Below are 20,091 nucleotides of genomic sequence, written 5' to 3' on the forward strand. Positions count from 1 at the left end.
TGCTGGGGGCAGCAGTGGAACTGGAATTGGAGCTGCATCCGGGGAGTGCAGCTCCCGAGGATAATCCTGCTGATTACCAGTAGAAGGATCTGCTGAGCCGCTGATAGGCTGACAGATTCAAGTCTGCTGCTGCTGCTGCTGCGGCGGCGGCTGCTGCTGCTGCTGCCCCGCTCCTGGCGTGGGCGTTTGGCCACCCTGGCCATTCCCATTGCCATTGGCGCTGGCGTTGGCGTTGGAGCTGCCATTCGTGGACGATGTCGGACTGCTATTGCCCTCCTGATAGGGCCCCGTAACCACACAAGGATGCATAGGAAACAGGGTCGTCCACGACGTTGTCGTTAGTGTTGGTGCGTGGAGGGCAACTTTCTCGTTTTTTGGCTGCTGTTCGTTCGACTGTGACTTCTTGGAGCTCGCATCGCCGCTGCTCTTTTTCTTCTTGCTGCCGCTGGCTCCGTTCTTCAGCGGCTGTCCGTTCTCCTTCTTGATGGCGGACGGCGGCACGGGGGCCAGCTCATCGTGGCCGAGCATCGCGTCGTCCAGATCCAGGTCGTCGTCCTCGCCGGCGGCCTTCTTCAGCAGACGCTCGCGCTCCTCTTTGGCTTTGTTGTCGAGGTCCGTGTTGATCTTCTTCACTCGCATCTTCTCCTCCCACTCGTCGATGCCGTGCCGGGAGCGATTCAGATTCCGGTGCTGGTAGAAGATCAGCGTCATCCGCGTCGGATGGTGTCGGTCCGGCCTGCGCACAGCCGTCGTCGCGTGCATCTCGTGCTTGGCGCACTCGATCAGCACGCTGCCGTGGTTCAGGGCGATGGCCACGCCCCCCATCTGTGGATCCTGGAAGGCCTCGATGTTCTCATTGATCTCCGCCACCTCGCCGATGGGCTCGATCTTGCTGGAGTTGGTGCTGACCGGCGATGCTGTGGGTCCTGCATTTCCGCTGGAACCTCCTCCTGCTCCAAGTCCTCCTGCTGCTGCTCCCGTTGCCCCGCCATTGGCATCGCTGCCTGTGGAGTCGCCGGGTGGCGGCACTGCCAAGGCCGTGGCCACCGTTGGCTCCACCGTGGGCGTTCCCATCTGGCCAGCTCCATTGCTGAGATCCGGCAGAATGGTCTGCGGTGGCGTGGCCGCCAGCTGCTGCTGATGCTGCTGCTGCTGCTGTTGCTGCTGCTGCTGCTGTTGCTGGTGTTGCTGCTGCTGGTGCGGGTGCTGTTGGTGGTGCAGTGGCGCGGGTGCCGTCAGCGTGGGTTTCTGCAGTCCAGCGATGGTTGGCGCAACGGCCCCGTGCGAGGCTATCAGCGTGCCACCTCCTCCGGCGGCGGGATTGGCCGCGCCATAGCCGGACCCCGTCTGATGGTGGCCGTAGACATTCCAGTTGGGCGACGGCGGTGGCGGCGTGGGCGGCGGCGTCTGCTGCGGCGGATACATGCCGTACGGCGAGTACGCCTGATGGTGGTACCCGTAGTTGTAGTTCATGTTCTGGTACGCATCGTAGGCGGAGTAGGCCGAGTGGGGCGGCGGCGGCGGTGGCGGATACATCTGGTAGTTGTTGGCGTACTGCGCCGTGTACTGGTAGTCGCTGGGCGGAGGCTTCGGCTTCACGAAACCCTCTTGCGGATGGTGCGGATGGTGGGGATGGTGTGGATGGTGGTGGTGCGCGGCAGCGGCCGCCGCCACGGTGGTGAGTGGTGCGAGATTAGTCATCGGTTGCATGGCTGTCAAGGCGGTTAACTTACTCTCGGCCACCAGGCTGTGGTTCACCAGCGTTGTCGAGTCTGGATTCTCCTCGCTGATCAGGCGGCCCTTCAGCCCCTCCACGCCCTCAACTCCGACTCCTGCTACCCCCACGCCGGCTGGCACTCCTCCCACAGCTCCTACGCTCTGCTGCTGCTGCTGCTGCTGCTGCATGTCTGTGCCCGCTCCCGGCAGATTGGTTACCGCTGTCGGGGTCAGGTTGTTGTAGCTCGGCACGTACCCCCCATTCGTCGCATCGTGCTGCGAGGCCGTCGTGGTGGGTGTGATCGGAGGTGGCCCCGTGACAGGCGCTCCTCCTACCCCGCCAGGTGTCAGGATTGTTCCTCCTGCTGCTGCTGCTGTGGCTGCTGGCGGCGTCACCGTGTTGTGCTGCTGCTGCTGCTGCTGCCCCGCCGTCAATTGTGGCTGCTGTGCCGTGGGCGTGGTCGGAGTGAGTGGCGGCACTCCGGCCACACCGGGCGGAGCGGGTGGCCCCGCCTGGGTGCCCATGCCCATGGCGTGCGGCGCCGGCCAGTTGCCGTAGTAGTTGCGCGAGTCGATGTAGGAGCCCGTCTGGTAGTCGTAGGAGTAGGGCGAGTCCAGGACGGTGCTCGAGATCTGGTTGGACTGCAGCTGGGCGTCCGTGAAGGTGTCTATCATCGTGGCCATGTTCATCAGGCTCGAGTTCGAGCTCATCAGCTGCCCGGGCTGCTGCTGCTGCTGTTGCTGCTGCTGCTGCTGCCCCCAGGTGGCGCTGCACCCACTTGCCCCACGGCCGCTCCATTGCTGGCATTCGGATTGGCGCCGTGCACGGGCGGCGTGCTGAAGGCACTGCCCGCCGGACTGGGATTGTTCGTCACCGGCGTCTGGCAGCGGGGCGAGGGCGTCGACGGTGGCGCCGAGCCCGGCGTGGAGGCGCTGGAATTGTTGTTCGACTGATTGGACTTCGCCTTCGACTTGGACTTGGCGTTGGTTCCTCCTCCGTTGGCACAGCCCCCCGTGCCGTTCTCCTTCTTGATGTTCAGGGCGGGCGGACTGCTCTGCTGGGACTGGGACTGGGACTGCGCCTGCGTCTGTCCGCCGCCATTGCTGGAGCTGCTCTGGCTGTTGGCATCCCCGGCGGCGTCTTGATCGCCGTCCGGTGGTGCCGCCTCGTCGCCCTCTTTGCGCTTCTTGCCATGCCTGCGGCAGGGAATCAGCGGCGTGGATCGAACGCGTACTTCGCAGGGGAATCTAAGGGAGGAAAGGAGCGAGTTGGGGCATTGTTAGCACTTGTCTTGGGGGCAGAAGGCGGAGCTGCTGCTCAAAACTCAACGCTACACTCACTTGTCCAGCATTTGCACCGCTCCCGTGCGGTGCTTGTCCCGCTGCCCCTCGATGCTCTCGAACTCATCCGTGCCGTCCATCGTGTACAGCGGCAGCACGTGAAACTGTTCGTCGTCGGGCAGGCGATTGTCCCTGTTGCCGGGCTTCAGCAGTGCCACGTGCACCGTGCAGCCGTCCTGCATGTTGTGCAGATCCCGATGCGAGTGGGCGCAGAAGTCGAGGCAGGCCGTGACACCCGAGAAGGGTTTGCCGGGCTCCAGGCCCAGCCGGCAGTCGGAGGCCTCGCCCTCGTACTTCGTTTGATTGTCATAGGAACGCGGGCAGACCTGCTTGAAGACGGGCGCCAGCAGCGTGGCTATCAGGTTCATGTGGTCCTCAATGGCCGCCTCCTCGCTCTTCACCGACAGCCGGAACTTGCGCACCGTCTTGGACCGCGCATACTTGCAGCCATTGTAGTACATGGACCACGAGCAACCGAAGCTATACGACGCGCCCGATGTCTCCGGATCGAGGCCTAAAAGATGCAAGAAAGTGTAAGAGAAACCCTTTGTGGCTGCTGCGGCTCCCGCTCTTACCTTGACAGGCGCAGGTGCGGTTCTCGTTGGTGGCGCAGCGTCGCGTCGTGGGCAGGCCGTACTTGTTGAGCTTCGGGATGAGGTTCTTGTAGGCATTGTCCGCCTCCAGTCGCGGCATGCCGTCCCAGGCCACCATGCAGACAACAATGTAAGCGGCTATGCATCTGGGAGGAAGGAGAAAAGGGAAGGGTTTAAGCAAGGTCTGGGGAAGAGCTTCCTGCTTGTGGCCTACCTATGACCCGGTCGCTTCTTCACCACCACCAAAATCTTCTCCTCGAGGTCCGCTCGGCGTATGACCCACTTGGCCACAGGACAGCCCTGCGAGGTCTTGCCCTCCTTGCCCGTGTAGACGATCTTCTCGATGCGCAATTGCCGACCCGTCAGCTGACACCGATCCTCGAATTCGCGTCGCAGCTCCATGAGGGAGGAGGCCGTTCCTGAAAGGAGGAATTAGCTAACCGAAAGGCAAGTCTTCTGGTGACTTTCACTCACCAAGATGCGTGTAGTAGGTGCCCGGCTCTGGCGGATTCTTGTCGGACTGGAAGCACTCGCACTCGGGTATCTCCGTCTTGTTGCCCTTCTCCAGCCGATCCGTTGTGTCGAACAGCGGATTGATCTTCTCGTGCTTCACGATGATCTCGGGTATCTCGTCGGGCTTCTGCTTGCCCTTGGCCTTGCCCGCGGCACCGGGCTTCATGCCGTTGTGCGCCTCCGCCAGCTCATCCTCGTCGAGCAGCTCCTCCTTGGGCTGGATGCCCAGCCCCAGGCAGGTGCCGTCCTTCAGATGCTCGGCCGTGGGTGGCCGCGTGCCGCCCTGGCGGCAGCACGAGAAGCCATTGTTCAGCGGTTTGCCATCGCCCAGATAGGTGTACCCGCCCCCACCGCCGCCATGCCCGTGGCCGTGGCCCAGCATGCCCATGTCCTCCAGCTTTGGCTCGAGCATTCCGTGGTGGCTGAGATGCGGCGGCGCTCCGTGCGTCAGGGCATAGCGATGCGGGGGAATGGGATAGGCGTGGGCTGGTATGTCCTTCTCGTAGTTCGTGGGCAGCGGAATGATGCTGTTCGTGTCCGGCTTGCGGTCCAGCTCCAGCATGCTCTGCCCGTGCCCGTGCCCGTGCCCATGCCCGTGCCCGTGGCCATGGTGCGGATTGTTGCCGGGCGGCGGCTTGCCCCTGCCCCCGTACGTCGAGTGCTGGTAGCCGGGCACAAAGTTCTGCTGGAAGTTCTGCTGGAAGCTGCTCGCTCCGGCGCCATAGTACGCCGAGTTGTGATGGTATCCGCCGTACTCCTGCTGCCCGTGTCCGTGCCCGTGTCCGTGTCCGTGTCCGTGGCCGTGTCCGTGGCCATGTCCGTGCTGCTGCACCGGCTGCCCCTGGCCATCGTTCTGGCAAAAGTCCGCGTACTGAATGAAGTTCTGGTAGTTGCGCTCGTAGCCCTCCATCTTGTTGGGCTGCCCGGGCATGCCGCCCGGCGGCGGGGGCAGACCCGGCTCCGTCTTGATGTACTGCCCGTGATACTCCTGCCCGGCCGCAGGATGCGGGTGCGGGTAGTGTGCGCCCAGGCCGGGCTTCAATCCACCTCCCGGGTCCGTGGCATTTCGGTCTCTGTCAATCTCCGCTGCCGCCTCCGCGGCGGCTGCTGCTGCCGCTGCTGCCCGGCTCGCCTTGCTGCGACTGCGCGACTTCTTGGGCTGTGCAACGGGCGGAGGCGGTGGCGGGGCCTGTGCCAGCGGCAGTGGCACCGGCGGCACGGGCTGTGGCGGCAACTCTGCGTGGCTGATGGTCGTGTGCTGTCCTGGCTGGTGCTGCTGCAGCTGCAACTGCAGCTGGGCATCCGCTCCCGGGTAGCCGCCCCCGGCCACAGTCGGCTTCTTAAACGACTGGGCGTGGTGCGGCTTCCAGATGTGGTCGCCACCACCTCCGATCGGCTCGGCAGCGCCCGCTACCGCCGCTCCCTGCTGCTGCTGCTGCTGCTGTTGCTGCTGCTGCTGGTGCGGTGGGGCGCTGCTCGGTCCGTTGGCGCTCAGCGCCGCCTCGGGCCGGAGGTGGTGGCTATACGATAAAAAATGACCGGTCTGCTGGTGCTGCTGCTGCTGCTGCTGGCTCTGCGGCTGGCTGGTGGCTGCCACTGAGCCTGCGCCCTGCAGCTGGTGGTCGGGCGGCGGATCCTTGGGATCGCTCTTCCGCATAATCATCGACTTGATGCGCGTGTTCAGATGCACGCGCTCCCCCTGCGGATAGCCTTCGCCTGCCATCTGCTGTTGTTGCTGCTGCTGCCAGTTCCAGTCCTGCATGGGTGGCGAGGAGAGGTGTCCCTGCCCCTGCCCCTGCTGCTGCTGCTGCTGTGGCGCCACATAGGGCTGCAGTCCGTTGCCGGTCGGGGACTGGGACACGAGGCGTGGCTGCTGCTGCTGCTGCTGCTGGATGAGACTCGTCCTCGTTGGACTCTGGGGCACTGCCAGGGGCTGGCCTTGATTGGGGAGTGGCTGCATCGGCGACGACGCGGGCTGTGCCACTGTGGCTGGTGGGGCGGGCGTGCTGGTGCCTCCACCGCCTGCTGCCGTCGCTTGTTGTTGTTGCTGGGATTGTTGCTGCTGCTGCTGTTGTTGTTGCTGCTGCTGCTGCTGTTGCTGCTGTTGGGGACCGCTGTAGTCGCCTGAATACCCGTTACAGTTGAGTGAGCGCGGCGGCACGCTGCTCACCCGCGGATATCCAGGCGTGTCGTTTCCCGACATCGTCTTGTTCAGATCAGCGCCCAAATGCTGCTGCTGCTGCTGCTGCTGGGACTGCTGTTGCGTCTGCTGCTGCTGCTGCTGCTGCTGCAGTCCACCCACCGAGGACGAGGGCGGTGCTGGGGCCGTGGACACCTGTCCGGCATAACTCACGCTGCCCGGCGCGAAGCCCGCGACACTCTGCAGCCCCACCTGATTGATGGCCGAGGGCGCCGTGGACAGCTGCTGGCTCTGGAAGTCGTAGCGCTGCACTGGCGCCGCATACGGCGAGCGGCCGTAGTTGGGATCGAAGCCGAGGCCCGACTGCACGTAGCCGTTGGAGGGATACGCGTACGATTGCGTCTGAAAGTCCAGCGAGTTGAGCGACGTGATGGCCGGGCTGTTCTGTGGTATCTGCTGTATGAACTGGTTCTGCCAGCCCTGCGACGGATCCGCCTGCCATGTGGGATAAAAGGCCATGGGTGCCTGCAAGCGGGAGAGAGGAAAAAATTGAATTTTGATTAGAATTTATTCGAATATTTGAATAAACAAACCCTAAAAACAGCGCCCACAAATTGTTGTTTCCATGGGCAAATACTAAACATAAATCACACAAATTTGGTTTGCCCTGATTAGCCAGCGAAAAAGTAATTGCGGGGCAGGCCGCCCCGCCCATTCACCATCCCCGAATTACAACTTCCGTGGCAGCCACATTGTTTGTTGTTTCCTTTTATTGTTGTTTCTCCTGCAGTTGGTTGTTAATTAACGCGCCTTCAATTATGCTACGTTTTGTTGTGCTCCGAATAAACAGGAAAGCAGAAGGACCCCCCCAAAAAGAAATAAAATAAAATAAAACCAACAGCAGCAAGTGCCAGACGGAGAGCGGGAGCAGCTCCCCCCAGCTCGCAGTCCACAGCCCGTTTTCATTTGCATTTTTACGACAGCACTGCAAAAAGTTATGAAAGTGAAAGCCACAACAACTGGGAGCTGGAGGGAGGCAGGGACTGAAACAATAAAATGGCAAAATAAAATGCAACAATTAAAATACAAACAAAATTGTTAATAGTTCAAGTGCCAGCCAGACTCCATGCCATCCCCCCCAGAAATATATTTATGTGGAAATTCAGCAGAGAGAAAACATTTCTCTGTGTGTGTTTTTTCTTGCTGTGGATTTATTTTGAAAAGCATTTTAGCAATCATTGATAAAAATCGACCAAAAAATCTTTATGAATGAATGAACGAATCTCTCTCTCTCTCTCTTCCCCTCTCCCTCCCTGTCTGCAGTACATCTGTATGCAATGTCTGTTTGCTGTCTGGTTCTGTGCGTTTTTTGTGTGTGTTTGCACAGCTGCAGTGTGACGTGACGTATACGCATTGGTGTCCACAGGACAGTGCAGGGGCAGGGGCAGACACAAGCGAGAATTTATGGGTTTGTATTTTGCATTTTGTTGGGTTGGAAACGGAAAACGAAATGAAATCAAATGAAATGCAACTGATTGACTAGCAACAGCTCGATGGCACCACCCCCGAAGGTCAATGGTCAAAGGTCGCAGCTGCTGCTGTTTTTAATTGCGAAACGAAAGGGAAATCGAAGTGGAAATTGCTCACCATTGGCTGTTGCGGTTGATCCTTCATGGTTTGAATTTGTGCTGTTATCTGATGTTGCTGCTGCTGTGGCAAATGTTGCTGCTGCTGCGCCTGATGTTGCTGCTGCTGCTGTGCGTGTTGCTGCTGCTGCAAATGTTGCTGCTGCTGCTGCTGGAAGTGCTGCTGCTGCTGCGGATATTGTTGCTGCTGCTGCTGCTGCTGTTGCGACAAAAGTTGCTGCTGTGTCAACAGTTGCTGCTGCTGCTGCTGATGCTGCTGATATTGTTGCTGCTGCTGCGACTGATGCTGCAGACTAGCAACTCCAGTGGCTGGAACTGTTGCTGTTGTGGTATTTGGCGATTGCTGCGGCAACAATGTTGCTGCCGGCGATGGACTTAGACGGGGCGATGTGGCTGATGCAGCGGCTGCACTCAGTTTATTTGCTTTGGTGGAGGTTTTGCGGGCGCGTGACTGCTGAAAATAAACCAATAAAAGAAGAGTAAACTCTGATTAGTTCATGTCATTAATAGAATAGAGAGCAATTGCAGTAATTATGGCAACCAAATATTTGCAGCTATTTTCTGGTTGCCTTCTGCAGACTTGCAATTAGTTTAAAATATATTTTTAATTAAGCAACAGTTTCGCTGTTGGCTGTACAAATATTTTAATTGCCTCCCCGCTCTCCTCCTGCTAGGGTAGGCCCCCATCCGATCGCATAAATTATGCTCGCTTCGTTCACATAATTTCTTGCTTGTTTTTGTTGCGCGCGCTCTGCACGCCGGCAACATGTAAAATTTATGTGCCCCACGATTTATGTGCAATTTATTTGTGCAGCCAAAACAACAACAACGACAACAACCACCACTGCAAAATGTTGCACACAAAAATTCATAGCTGCAACAACAGCAACAGCTGCGGCGTGGAGACTGTGGCTGAAATATGTTGCACTCCCCATTAAAGGCTTTCAAAATTTATGTTCATAAAAGAGTGGTGCCCCGTCCCGTCCCCCTGTCGTTGTCGTTGCTTTGTTTTGTTGGGTGGTTGGGGGTATTCCTAGGGATGCATTCCCCTTGTGGAGAAGTGTAAAAATAGTTTGAACAGACTACTGCTCGGGGCAGGTCAATCGATAGCGTCACATGGCCACCACCACATCCGAGTGCAGAGTGCAGAGTGCCGAGCGCCGAGTGAATATGGATGGAATGCTTAAAAGTTTTTCTTGCTAAAATGCACACGAGGGGGCTGTGGCGAAGAGAAGCCATAAAATAGTTGGAAAAACCTTTTTGCCTTGAGCTACTTTTCTATGGTTTTGACATCAAATGCAGTGCAAAAATAATGCAGATTTATTCATAATAGTTTATATTTAGACACAGAGGCGAGGGCCATGACAAGCCAAGAAAACTGTTACATGTACAACGGATTGTGGCACTGACTTGCGCCCATTAAACCTCAAAAATAAACAAAGTATTTGTTGATAACATTTACACGCTTGATTTGAGCCATAAAAAGGGATACAAAGGACAGCCCAAAAGAGCCACAAATGAGACAGAACTCTGGCATAAGTAAACATTCTTGCAACCAAACAAAAATCAACAGCAAACTCAAGACGAATCTTGTGCACAAATAATCCTCTGACATTCCCCCGTAAACATTTCGTAGGCTAATTACAAAAGGCACAAATCAAAAGTTTACCAAAAATGCCAAAACCAACAGCAACAAATGAAACAATGGAAGCTCTGCTTTGGCCAATTAAAGTGGCTTAGACGGGGAAGGGAGCGGGGGATTTGTTTAGACATAAATACAATTTGCATACATGGACGAATGGAACGGCAGTCAAAGCAAATCGTTTGTGCAAATTGGCTGCAATAAAATGATTTATATTTTACACATGTATAAAATAATATTTGCCACCTTGACAGGCGCAGGCCCAGGCACAGGCCAATCTGCAGCTGTGTGTTGCCTTATCCAGCATAATGCAATGCAAATAGATTCCACATAGAAATATATTCGAATTAGAGATGGCAGAAACAGAGTGCCGCAAAAATGAGTGTTTATGTTCTAGTTACACTGTAGAATAGTCTGCTGTCGGTACAGTCCTCGATTCCTGCCTTTTCTTGTACAGTTGCGTTCGCTTTTCTCGTGCTTTTCGTGCACGAAGTGGAGTTGGTGCCATCTCTGGTGCGACTCCAAATGCCTGGCTCCCACCTCTTTATCAGCGGGGACCAGGTGCGACGAAGCAACCAAATATCTTGGGCAAACAGAGTTGCGCCTGCCAGAGTGGCGGTGGTGGAGTAGGAGGATGTCGCTCCCCAGCTCCTGCTTCTCTTTGCTTTCTAAAAATATTTGCATTGCAAATATCGAGATGTAGGAGGAGGAGCAGGAGTCGGAGGGGGAGCAGAGGCGGAAGCGCAGGTGCAAAAATTAAAATAAATTTGCACGCAATTTCAAATTGAAAATTGCCAATTATTTCTGCTTACATTTCCCTTTCTTGTTCCTTTCCACGACCCCTTGCCACTGCTGCTGCTTTTGAGCAAACAAGCGATAGATAAACATCTGTACATTTGAGCATTTACAATGTACAGACCCCTATATGAAGGCATTAATTAAAGTTTCGCAAACATTGGGCAACATATTTGTATATTTGTATTTGCTCAGGCATTGACAGGCGCAAACACGAATGGAAAAACAAATGAAAAATCGTAAAAAGCGGGCACGGGCGGAGCAACAACAGAATAAATATAAATAAATGTTGTTTTCTTTTCTAGTTTCTTCTCTGCTCTTTAATGCATTTTCCTCGGCCCACACACACGCACACAACACACTATTTACCGAGTTCATAAAAGTTAATTAAATTTTTATGATACTATTTTGTATTTGTTTCTTGGTAAAATAAATAAAGCGCCCGGCAGAAATATGGCCTCCAGCGGGGTATAGTAGTAGATGGAGGCCAGATGTGTGTGTGCTGGCAGGAGATAGTATGAGATTAGTGAACTGCAGTTGATGAAACAGAAAGAAGAACACATAGAAAGATGTGAGCTACGCAAGTCGAAGACTTGAATACACTTGCAGAAACATTCTAAGTGTGAAGATTGATTCTAGGCACTAGAAAACAAACATTTTTGTAGCTTTATCAGCAAAATAGTCCCCAAAAGGGTGAGATATTCTAGAGACTCCTTTTTCTCTTTACTATCATAATACTCTATCTCTGCACGCTGCACAATCTGAAGAACAACGACAAGAGCTGCGAGCACTGAATGATGGCCCTGGGGGAGATATGTTCTTGCTCAGAGAGAGAGAGAGAGAGAGAGCGAACAGCTCCTTGGCTTGCCTTCCTTTCTACGCTCCCCCACCACGCACTCATTCGCACAAAGTGTTGAAGAGAAAATTGCGCGCTGAGTAAACAGCAATTAGTTGTGTCGCTGTGTGCGTTTATCTTCGCTGCTCGCTGCCTCGCTGCTCGCGTGTGTGCACGTGTGAGCGCGTGTGTCGTGTGTGCATGTGTGCGTTACATTGCCTTGATAAGCAGCAAACGAAACGAAACGAAATGAAAAGAAAACGAAGCGAAATAAGGTTAAGTAAAGGTAAAAACCTTGCGTCAATACGATTTTCTGGGTCCCTCCATGCAAATCTTTAAGATATTCCATCCAGATGTAAGGTTAGGGTAGCTGCTCCACATTGATCTCTTGGTGATACTTGGCCCGAGCGAGGTACAGTTCCTCAGCAAACTATCTATTTGAGTCCGTCTGCCACACTGATAAGCGGCCATATACCCAGACAACACCTCTCCTCCCTCTCCTCCTTCTCTTTCTCTGTGTTCCCCTCATAAATTACACACATAACAGCGTCTACATTCGTATAATATAAATTATTTACATGTCCCCAAAGTCAAAGTCTGCTGATAAGGTCGCATAGAGCAGGGTGTGGGGAGAGGGTAGGGGCATAAAAAGCAAATCAAAGGCAAACGAAAACACGGGGAATTGAATTGTAAAAAAAAAAATGCAGCGGGCGAATGTAAATAGAATTGTAAATAAATCAAATATTAGTTATCGTTTATTTCTTTACTGCTCGGAGAGGCTCTTCTATTTGCTCTACAAACGTTATCTGGAATGTGTTTGTTTACGGGCATGATTGGAAAATGTTGTTAAGATGTTGAAAGGTGTTAAAGTTCTTGAGGTAATCGTTGATCAGTGAACTCACAATATCCAGAAACGAAGGCAAACAGACTCTCCTTTATCATATTATAAATTCTATAGGAATCCTGCTTCCAAATATTTACACATTTCCTGCTTGAAAATTGCCAGGGAACATTTCACACAATCCTGCCAAAATAATCGTTTGCAATTAAAGCAAATCTTTATCGGTAACAATTCTGCATTTTCAGCAGAATATTTCATTGGGTCCCCCACACACACACTTCCGACCCACATCCCACTTTTGTTCCGTGTACCATTTGCTTTAACGGTAAATGCAATTTCTATGATTGCATCCAGACATCATTCTCCACCGCTCTTTCTCTTTCTCTCTCTCTCTCTCTCTCTTGACTGGGGAAACACCTTTGGGGGCTGCTCAAATATTTAACTTGTATTTCGTATTCATGCTAATTTTGCATTTTCCACAATTTTCTCGCCCACCCACTTTAGTGCTCCTGCTTCCTCCCTACCCTCCTTTTCCTCTTTCTCTCTTGTGTGTTCTGCACATCTTCCCCTCATCTTCACCATCCATTCCTAACGCCCTGCCTCTGTGTGTGTGTGTGTGTGTGCTCCTTTATTCCATTCCATTATCCTGCAGCACATTCTGCCTGGCTCTTGAGTTTCTTGCGGGCTGTCTGTCTGCCTGGCTGGCTATCTTCTGCCTCTATCACCCACACACATACACGTAATTGCAGCTGCTCGTCTATGTGTGTGCCTGCATGTAATTGTACGTGTCGAGTGTGCGCCGTTGCGCAGACTACAGTTATTTATTTTTTGCACGCCTTCTGGCATACTCTTTAATGAGGATGTGTATAATGATTTATTATTTCACTATGGGGTATATGTGGCAGGCCTAGGAACTTCAGACTTGTTTATGAAAAGCCAGCAATTGCATATTTGCACAAATTAAATCTGTTACCGATCAATACATAAACATTTTACCCACAGGAATGATGACAGGGTATCTTGTGCTTCGCTGTCGAAGGTTTCCTTGTTCTTCTTTTTCTACTTTATTGGAGCCTCCACTTCTGCCTGCCTGCTTGCCTGACTGCCTTGTTAGCATGTGTCGAGGGTCTGTCTGTCCCGTTTTCGCTGCAGCTTCATATTCCACCACTCCCCACACTCTATCTCTATCCACCCTCATTCTGCTCTCTCTCTCCCTCGCACCACTCTCTGCATGTGTGTATTTTATTCAATTTAGCTTTCAATTAGGCTGCAATTGTTCGTCCGTTGGCACTGTTCCGGCACTTGCATTCCTAAACAGTCTCGTCCTCGTTCCCGCATCATCTCGAATCTGCTGCTGCTGCTCCTGGCTTTTGCCGGGGGCTCTGCGCTGCCTTCAGGCAACAACTACAACCGAAATAATCAACGCTTGAAAATGTTCGACCAAGAAATGCAGAAACTAACTCAATTTTCGCCTCCCGCTCTGCTCTGCTCTGCTTTGGCTGTCATTTGCCATGCTTAAATCCTCAATGCGTCCTTCCATCCAGTCAGCCAGCCAGCCAGCCATCCAACCATCAGTTCATCAGTTGCTCATTCATTTCCCGTTCATTATTTTGATTGAATATTTGCGATAAATTAAATTGGAAAGAGGCAGCGCAGCGCAGAGCGGCAGCAGCAGTGGAAATATTTACTGATTGCCTGACTTTCAGGCAGAGTGAGAGAGAAAAGGTGGGCGGGTAGGAGGAGAAAACAGTAAAGAGGAAGCCGCAAAGAGAGCGGAAGAGAGAGAGAGAGAGTAAATTATAATGCAATGCCGGCACCGGTAATCAATAGAGCAAATATTTGCAAATCAGCCCTGAAAAAAATAGGAAAAGAGAAGAGAGGAGAAGCGAAGAGAAGAGAAGAGAAGAGAGAGTGGCAACAGATCTGAGTGGACATCCTGAAAAGTCATTTTCGAAATGGATGCTGGTGTTATCTAATGCATTTGTTGGAGCCCCAGTTCCTGGCGGCCACACACCCCCGCTCCGCACTGACTGCCTGCCTGGAAACTTGGAAACTTGTTTCGGGCATCTCTCGCTCCCTCCAGCAGTCACTCACTTCTGCTTCCTTCCTTTGCTTCGCTCTTTTTATACGCTTGCGGACGAGAGTATTATTAATTTCAGAAACGATATGTAAATATGGTTTGTTCATGGCAGGGAGGAGGGTTTCACGTTTGCCCATAAATCCATGTGGTTAATGCAAAATATTTCCACAAAAGTTGCTTCCATCCATCATCAATATTTCGAGTTATGAGAGGACCAAGACTGTTCTCTAAGTGTATCTAAGACTTCGTTGCCCGAAGTTCGCCTTCCTTTCCCCTTTTTTTTTTGTTTTTCTTGCAAGCGTCAGCTTTGTGGCTGCTTTGTTGCCTCTGCTGTTGTTGTTTTTGTTGTTGCTGCTGTTGGTTTTGTTTTAATTATTGCCAGGCATGCCATTAATTTTGGCATGCCGAGTCGTTAACGAATTCCTTGGCAATTCTTTTTTCCTCTCCTCTCTGCACGTTTCCTTCTTCTTTTTTTTGGCACGCCATGGCATGCTTTATTATGTGCCTCTCCCCTCCCCGGCCTCTTTTCCCCACGCTCTCTATTTTCGTCATTCCATCATTGCTCGACTGTTCTTGATTCTATTGTTCTGCTTAAAGCTTTATTTTTAGCTCATTCACTCTTTCGCTTTAATCTGTTTTCGAGCTGGCAACATTGCTAATTGAGCAAATAAATAACTATTTATGCTTCCCGGCTCTTTCCATCCCTCTCCCACTTGATCGCACAAATGCATCCATCCAAACGAGAGTCCTGTCCCTGTCCCTGTCCTCCCTGAGCGGCGCGTCGTGACACCAGTTAATTACAAAGTTGGCAGCGCGGAAACTGCCAACTGAACACGAAACAAAGCAGAGTCCGGCCCCGAAAACAGGCGATGCCATGCGGGGATAACATGCAACACAGCAAAAAGCACAGAAGAGAAGAGCAAAGCGAAGAGCAGAGAGCGGCTTTGGAGGAGAGAACACAGCAGCAAGCAGCAAGCAGCAACGTCACAGGCAGTTAGACATTGTACATGACTCAGGAATGGGAATGGGAATGGGCACACACTCTCAAAACAAGTGACTGGATCACATGGCACAATAGAAAGTTGGTTTTAGCAGATCTGGAATGGGCACAGGGGGCTGTGTGGGGAGTTGGACTCTACTTGTTGAGCTCGCACGGAATTCTCTCCTGCTAACAATATCGAACAGTCTCCATGTGTAACACTAGTGTGAGAAATTTGTCATGATCCAGTCAAAAATTTGGCATTCAAGTGGAATTGGAAAGGATGATTTGTTGCGTTCACCGTTTTTAACGATCTCTTTTGGCATGACTTTGTTTCTATTTTGTCAGAGCGAGACGGCAGACACGCTCCGTCCTTGTGTGCATCAATTAATATTGTTCTGCCGACGGTAAACTCGAGACAATAAAATCACTAATTGCACAAAATCCCCTTAAGATCAGTACAGACGAAATTATGTTTATGGCACTCTGGAATTTGCCTCTGCAACTGCATCTGCATCTGACTTGATTAAACCTCTAACTAAGCACTTTGCATATTCCGGGAAAATTCATTGCGAAAATTCGTAATTTGCGGTCCATTTTGGGACTGGGGCTGGAAGAAGATCCTCCTGCCTGGTGCAAATTGCAAATGTTTCCAAATATAATATTTGGTCATTAATTTCAACAGAAACTAGTGAAATATTCAAATTCAAATTTAAATTGTATGTTGGAGCGGTCTTTGTTGTTGTTTTTGCTGTTGATGGTTGTTGTGTTTGTTGTTGGTTTAATTACTTGGCCAACAAAAGTGGTCGAAACTGAAGAGAGGCGTGGCTTTTCGTTTGGCAGCAGCTGCAAAGTATAAACAATTATGCTAAAATGCAATATTTACGGCCTCCTCGACTGTTATGCTAATCACGTTATGTATGCAAGTGTGTGTGTGCTGTGCTGTAAGTGTGTGTGTGTGTGTGTGCAATGCAGAAAATGAGAAATCTGTCTCCCTATGCATCTCTCTCTCAGTCTCTATGTATGTGTGTGTCTGCATTGTGGATTGTATTTGCATACAAATTGCAATGTAGATGAAGAAGCAGCAGCAGAAGCAGCAGCAAGAAGAATGCCTAAATTTCGGGGGTCGCAACTATGATACCCTCGCAGTTAAATTAGTTCTATGGTAGCCCATAATCATATGATTAAAATTACATATTTTCAAACGCTTCTTACACTGGCAAAGCTAAGAAAAAATGTTAAATATACTGCCTGATACTTAAGAGTGTCCTAAAACCTTCCTTCTCTGCCTCTGAACATCATTTCCTCAGCATAATAATACCCTCTCTCTCTGGTTATGAAAACAACAGCTACGGCAGATGTGGAGTGAGCAGATTGAGAGGCAGCAACAGCACCAACAACAATGTCTCGCATAATTACAAAACTTCAACAGCCACACCAACGAACACTAAGAATTTGCATGAATATTGTTATTTCTTTATGAATATAATTCTTGGGGTTATTGGGAGCCCTCTTCTGGGAGCCTGCCTGCCTGCTTTCTTTTTTTTATAATTGAGTAATTGGCATTACAGCACCACGAGTACAAGTACGTACTCCTCCATTAAGTCAGAGAGCAGAAATTGACTCAAGAAAAACGTAAATTGTTGGCAGGTGCTGATGTTGCCGTTTCTCATGTTGTTGTTGTTGTTGTTGTTGTTGCATTTTGACTGACACTTTGTTGCTGTTGGGGTTGCTGCTGTGGATGTGGATGTCGCCTGTGGATCCTTTTTAGCGGCACGCGATGATTTAATGCTTTGCGCCACTTCGTTTCCAGGCCAGGCCTCGGCAGATTTTAAATTATTATTATGCCAGGCCAAAACAGCCATGACAACTACAACAATCAAGTGAGCAAAGTAAATGCTTGGGTTGAGATGCGACTACAAAATACCCATTACTAGGCAAGGATCTAACATATATATCAATAAAAAGAGAATATTATTTTTTAGCCTTTGTTTCTGTGGATTCTTTAGATAGAAATGTGGGAATATTTAAGATTAATATTTGGGCAATCCTCTCTTTCAGTCACTCTCCCTATAGAAACGTCAAACATATGTATAGTCTCTCCGCTGTACCGTGTACAAAAATATAATTAAAAACTTGTCTTCAATTGCCATAAATCCACGTCAAAGAATCTCGTTGCCCAATACTCGTACAAATTTCATTCTCTTTTTGTTTTGCCCCCTCTGCTCTGCTCTACTCCGGATCCGAACTGCTCCGCTCCGCTCTGCTTTCGTTATTATTTTTATTACAATCTCTTTGAAACCCGTAAAATTGAAGTCATTATTATAATACTAGTTTCTTGTGGGTTTTTCTTCATATTTTTTTTCTAGTACGAGTATAAGTATTTTGTTGCATAAACTAGTTTTGTGGCTTGCTGCTTGCTTGGCCGCGATTTGGCCAAGTGGAAAATGTTTGCATTGGCAACAACATTCGAGTACAAGTAAGTCTTTCCCCTAGCCATCGCTCCTCCTCTATGTGGTTATTAGATCAACTTGGCTAATTGCTTGCATATAGAGATGTTTGTGGTTTTTAGCGTGCCTTAACTTTTAGACGGCAGTGTAATTGCACTGCCGGCAATGACTCACGAATGGGGAAGCTGTTACTCTGAGTGTTTATTTTTCTCTATTTTTTTACTGGTTTGTGGGTCTGTTTTGTAGCGTTTAGCGGAAATACCAAACCGGCAACTCAATTTGAATATTATCTTTCTATTTGAGCGCTTTGTGAAGCTAAAAGCCGACTGCCTGGCTGAACAAATTGAAACAATGAATCACTTTTATCTGATTTTATGAGCATTCGACGAATATCTCAATATGAATTGAGACCGTTGATAATTTGATGGGCCGCGAGTGTTTAGTCATTTAATGAGTAAATTGTTTTCGCAAATCAAATGGCAGTCAAATGAAGCATTTCTAATGAATGGGCAATTTACATATATTAAGCAATTAAATCATTTATTTGTGCCACAAGCAATTGCAAAATCAACATTACAGAGGAGCAGACAGAGTCAACTGTGTGTATAATCTGTAAATTAAATCCGTCTGTCCAATGTCTGTCCATTAAAATCATAACGGGGGAAAGAGAGTGTGTGTAAAGTACTAAAAATGTATCAAAAACATTCGAAATGCTCGCCCATTGATTGATTGATGTGCACCTAAAGGCATTTTAAAGGGGAATTCCATCGATTGTTAATAAAATAACGAGTTCTGGGTGTAACATTTGTTTGTGTTCACCTTTTCCTCATACCTTTCCCCGTTCCCAGCTAAATTATTCTGCAATAAAGTTCTCGTACAAAAATTTCATTCAATTTGTCTTCATTTATTTTGCAATTTTGCACTTCCCTTTGGCTGCTTTATTGATTTACAATCATTTTGCACACCTGTGCTGCTGCTCTGACTCCCTGTTTGTGTTGTACATGTGCCGGCCATCGGTTACCGGTTACCAGGTTGAGCAAAAAATAAACAACGAATAAACATTTTCATTCTTGCTTTTTTTGTTGTGCTTGGCAACGGCCAAACAACCTAACAAAATTAATGAATTAATACAAAAATAGAATCAGCAAAAAAAAAGGGGTTCTACAATTAACTTTTGTATACAAAAAATGCCAATTAAGCGAGAGGGAATGGGAATCGTTGATATTCTATCTGTTGTGTCCTTTCTCCAAGGGCATGCAAAAAAGAGCAAAAACAGCAGCAGCAACAGCAGCACGTGAGCGGCAGAGTTTGATTTCCAGAGAGAGAGAGAGCGGTGTAACGTATCAATGACATTGCCTCTCCCCCTCACACACACGCTGCTGCTGCTGCTGCCTGGCCTTTGGCTAAGCTCGCACATACAAAAGCAACGTGTTGATGAATGAGCTTTGGTTGTTGCGCTGTCCCCGTCTCTCTCTCTCTATCTGTCGGTTGTCAAGTGCATAACAGAAATAACAATCGCAAAAACAACTCTAACATGACTGCAACGGCAGAGCAGGGGAAGGGGCGTGCTGTGGTGCTACAACCAAATGACTCAATTTACATTTGTACACAAAAATGCGAATGTCGTTCGCTGCCAACGCTGTTGTTGTAACTGTGCAAAATGTCAGCGACGTCACAACAGCACATTTTGTGTTTTTTCTTTCGTTTTGCACTGTGAATGTGGTTTAAATTTGTATGCGTGAGCGTATGTGGATTGAGAGCTGTAGTTGAAAGCAAGTAATGTGAAAGAGAAGGTGTGGGTGAGCGAGAGCGGCAAAAGCGTAGCTCCCTGAGTGAGTGACATAACCTCACCCGCTATTCCCATGTGCCTTGGGTTTCAACTTTAAAGTTTTGCTTGCGCTCTTCACTGTTCAGCACAGCACTCTCTTCTCTTCCGTTCCCGCTCTCTCTCTCTCTGCTATGTGCTGTGTGATGTGTATGTGTGCTTTCCGTTTATTGAACTCGCGCCGCGGCATGAGGTTAATTGACCTCGTGCTTAATGCAAAAATAAATATAATTTTTTACAACAACCAAGCACACACAGCAACAACAACTAAAACCGAAAATGAGAAAAGGGTTGCCGCTGTAGTTGTAGTTGCACAGTGTAGTAAGTGGTACAACAACAAGTAAAAAAGGAAGGTAAAGAGCAAAGCAAACAAGTCAGAATGAAAACACGTTTAAAGTGTTTTACATACAAACACAAACACAAATACGTGTTGCGTGTGTGAGTGTGTTTGCCTGGTAACCCTAAGCATAGAGTATGCAAAAGGTTTCACTCGGTTTTTTGGTCGGATAGAGAATTAATGTAAGAAACTTTAAAGAGATAATTATTCAATTATTCACTCAAGGGTTAAGATTATGGAGATTTATAAATGTTCAATTCGTTTCACTCAAGAGGGTATACAATGTTCCACCCTGCCAGCTATTGTCTCGCATTTAATGCCATAGCAAATGCCATAAATCAACCTCATGCTTTCTACC

General features: G+C 49.9%; 1 protein-coding gene across 1 annotated transcript in view; it reads right to left on the bottom strand.

Annotated features, from left to right (window-relative positions):
• LOC117893271 (DNA N6-methyl adenine demethylase) overlaps positions 1-20,091 on the bottom strand; it is a 97,890-nt gene that overhangs the window by 1,477 nt on the left and 76,322 nt on the right. The window contains 9 exon segments of the mRNA XM_034799839.1: positions 150-2,442; positions 2,496-2,964; positions 3,058-3,571; positions 3,633-3,796; positions 3,865-4,069; positions 4,125-6,198; positions 6,201-6,270; positions 6,272-6,828; positions 7,951-8,403. Coding sequence (XP_034655730.1) covers positions 150-2,442; positions 2,496-2,964; positions 3,058-3,571; positions 3,633-3,796; positions 3,865-4,069; positions 4,125-6,198; positions 6,201-6,270; positions 6,272-6,828; positions 7,951-8,403 — 6,799 coding nt within the window.

Source organism: Drosophila subobscura, chromosome J (assembly GCF_008121235.1).
Source record: "Drosophila subobscura isolate 14011-0131.10 chromosome J, UCBerk_Dsub_1.0, whole genome shotgun sequence".
Lineage (NCBI taxonomy): Eukaryota > Metazoa > Arthropoda > Insecta > Diptera > Drosophilidae > Drosophila > Drosophila subobscura.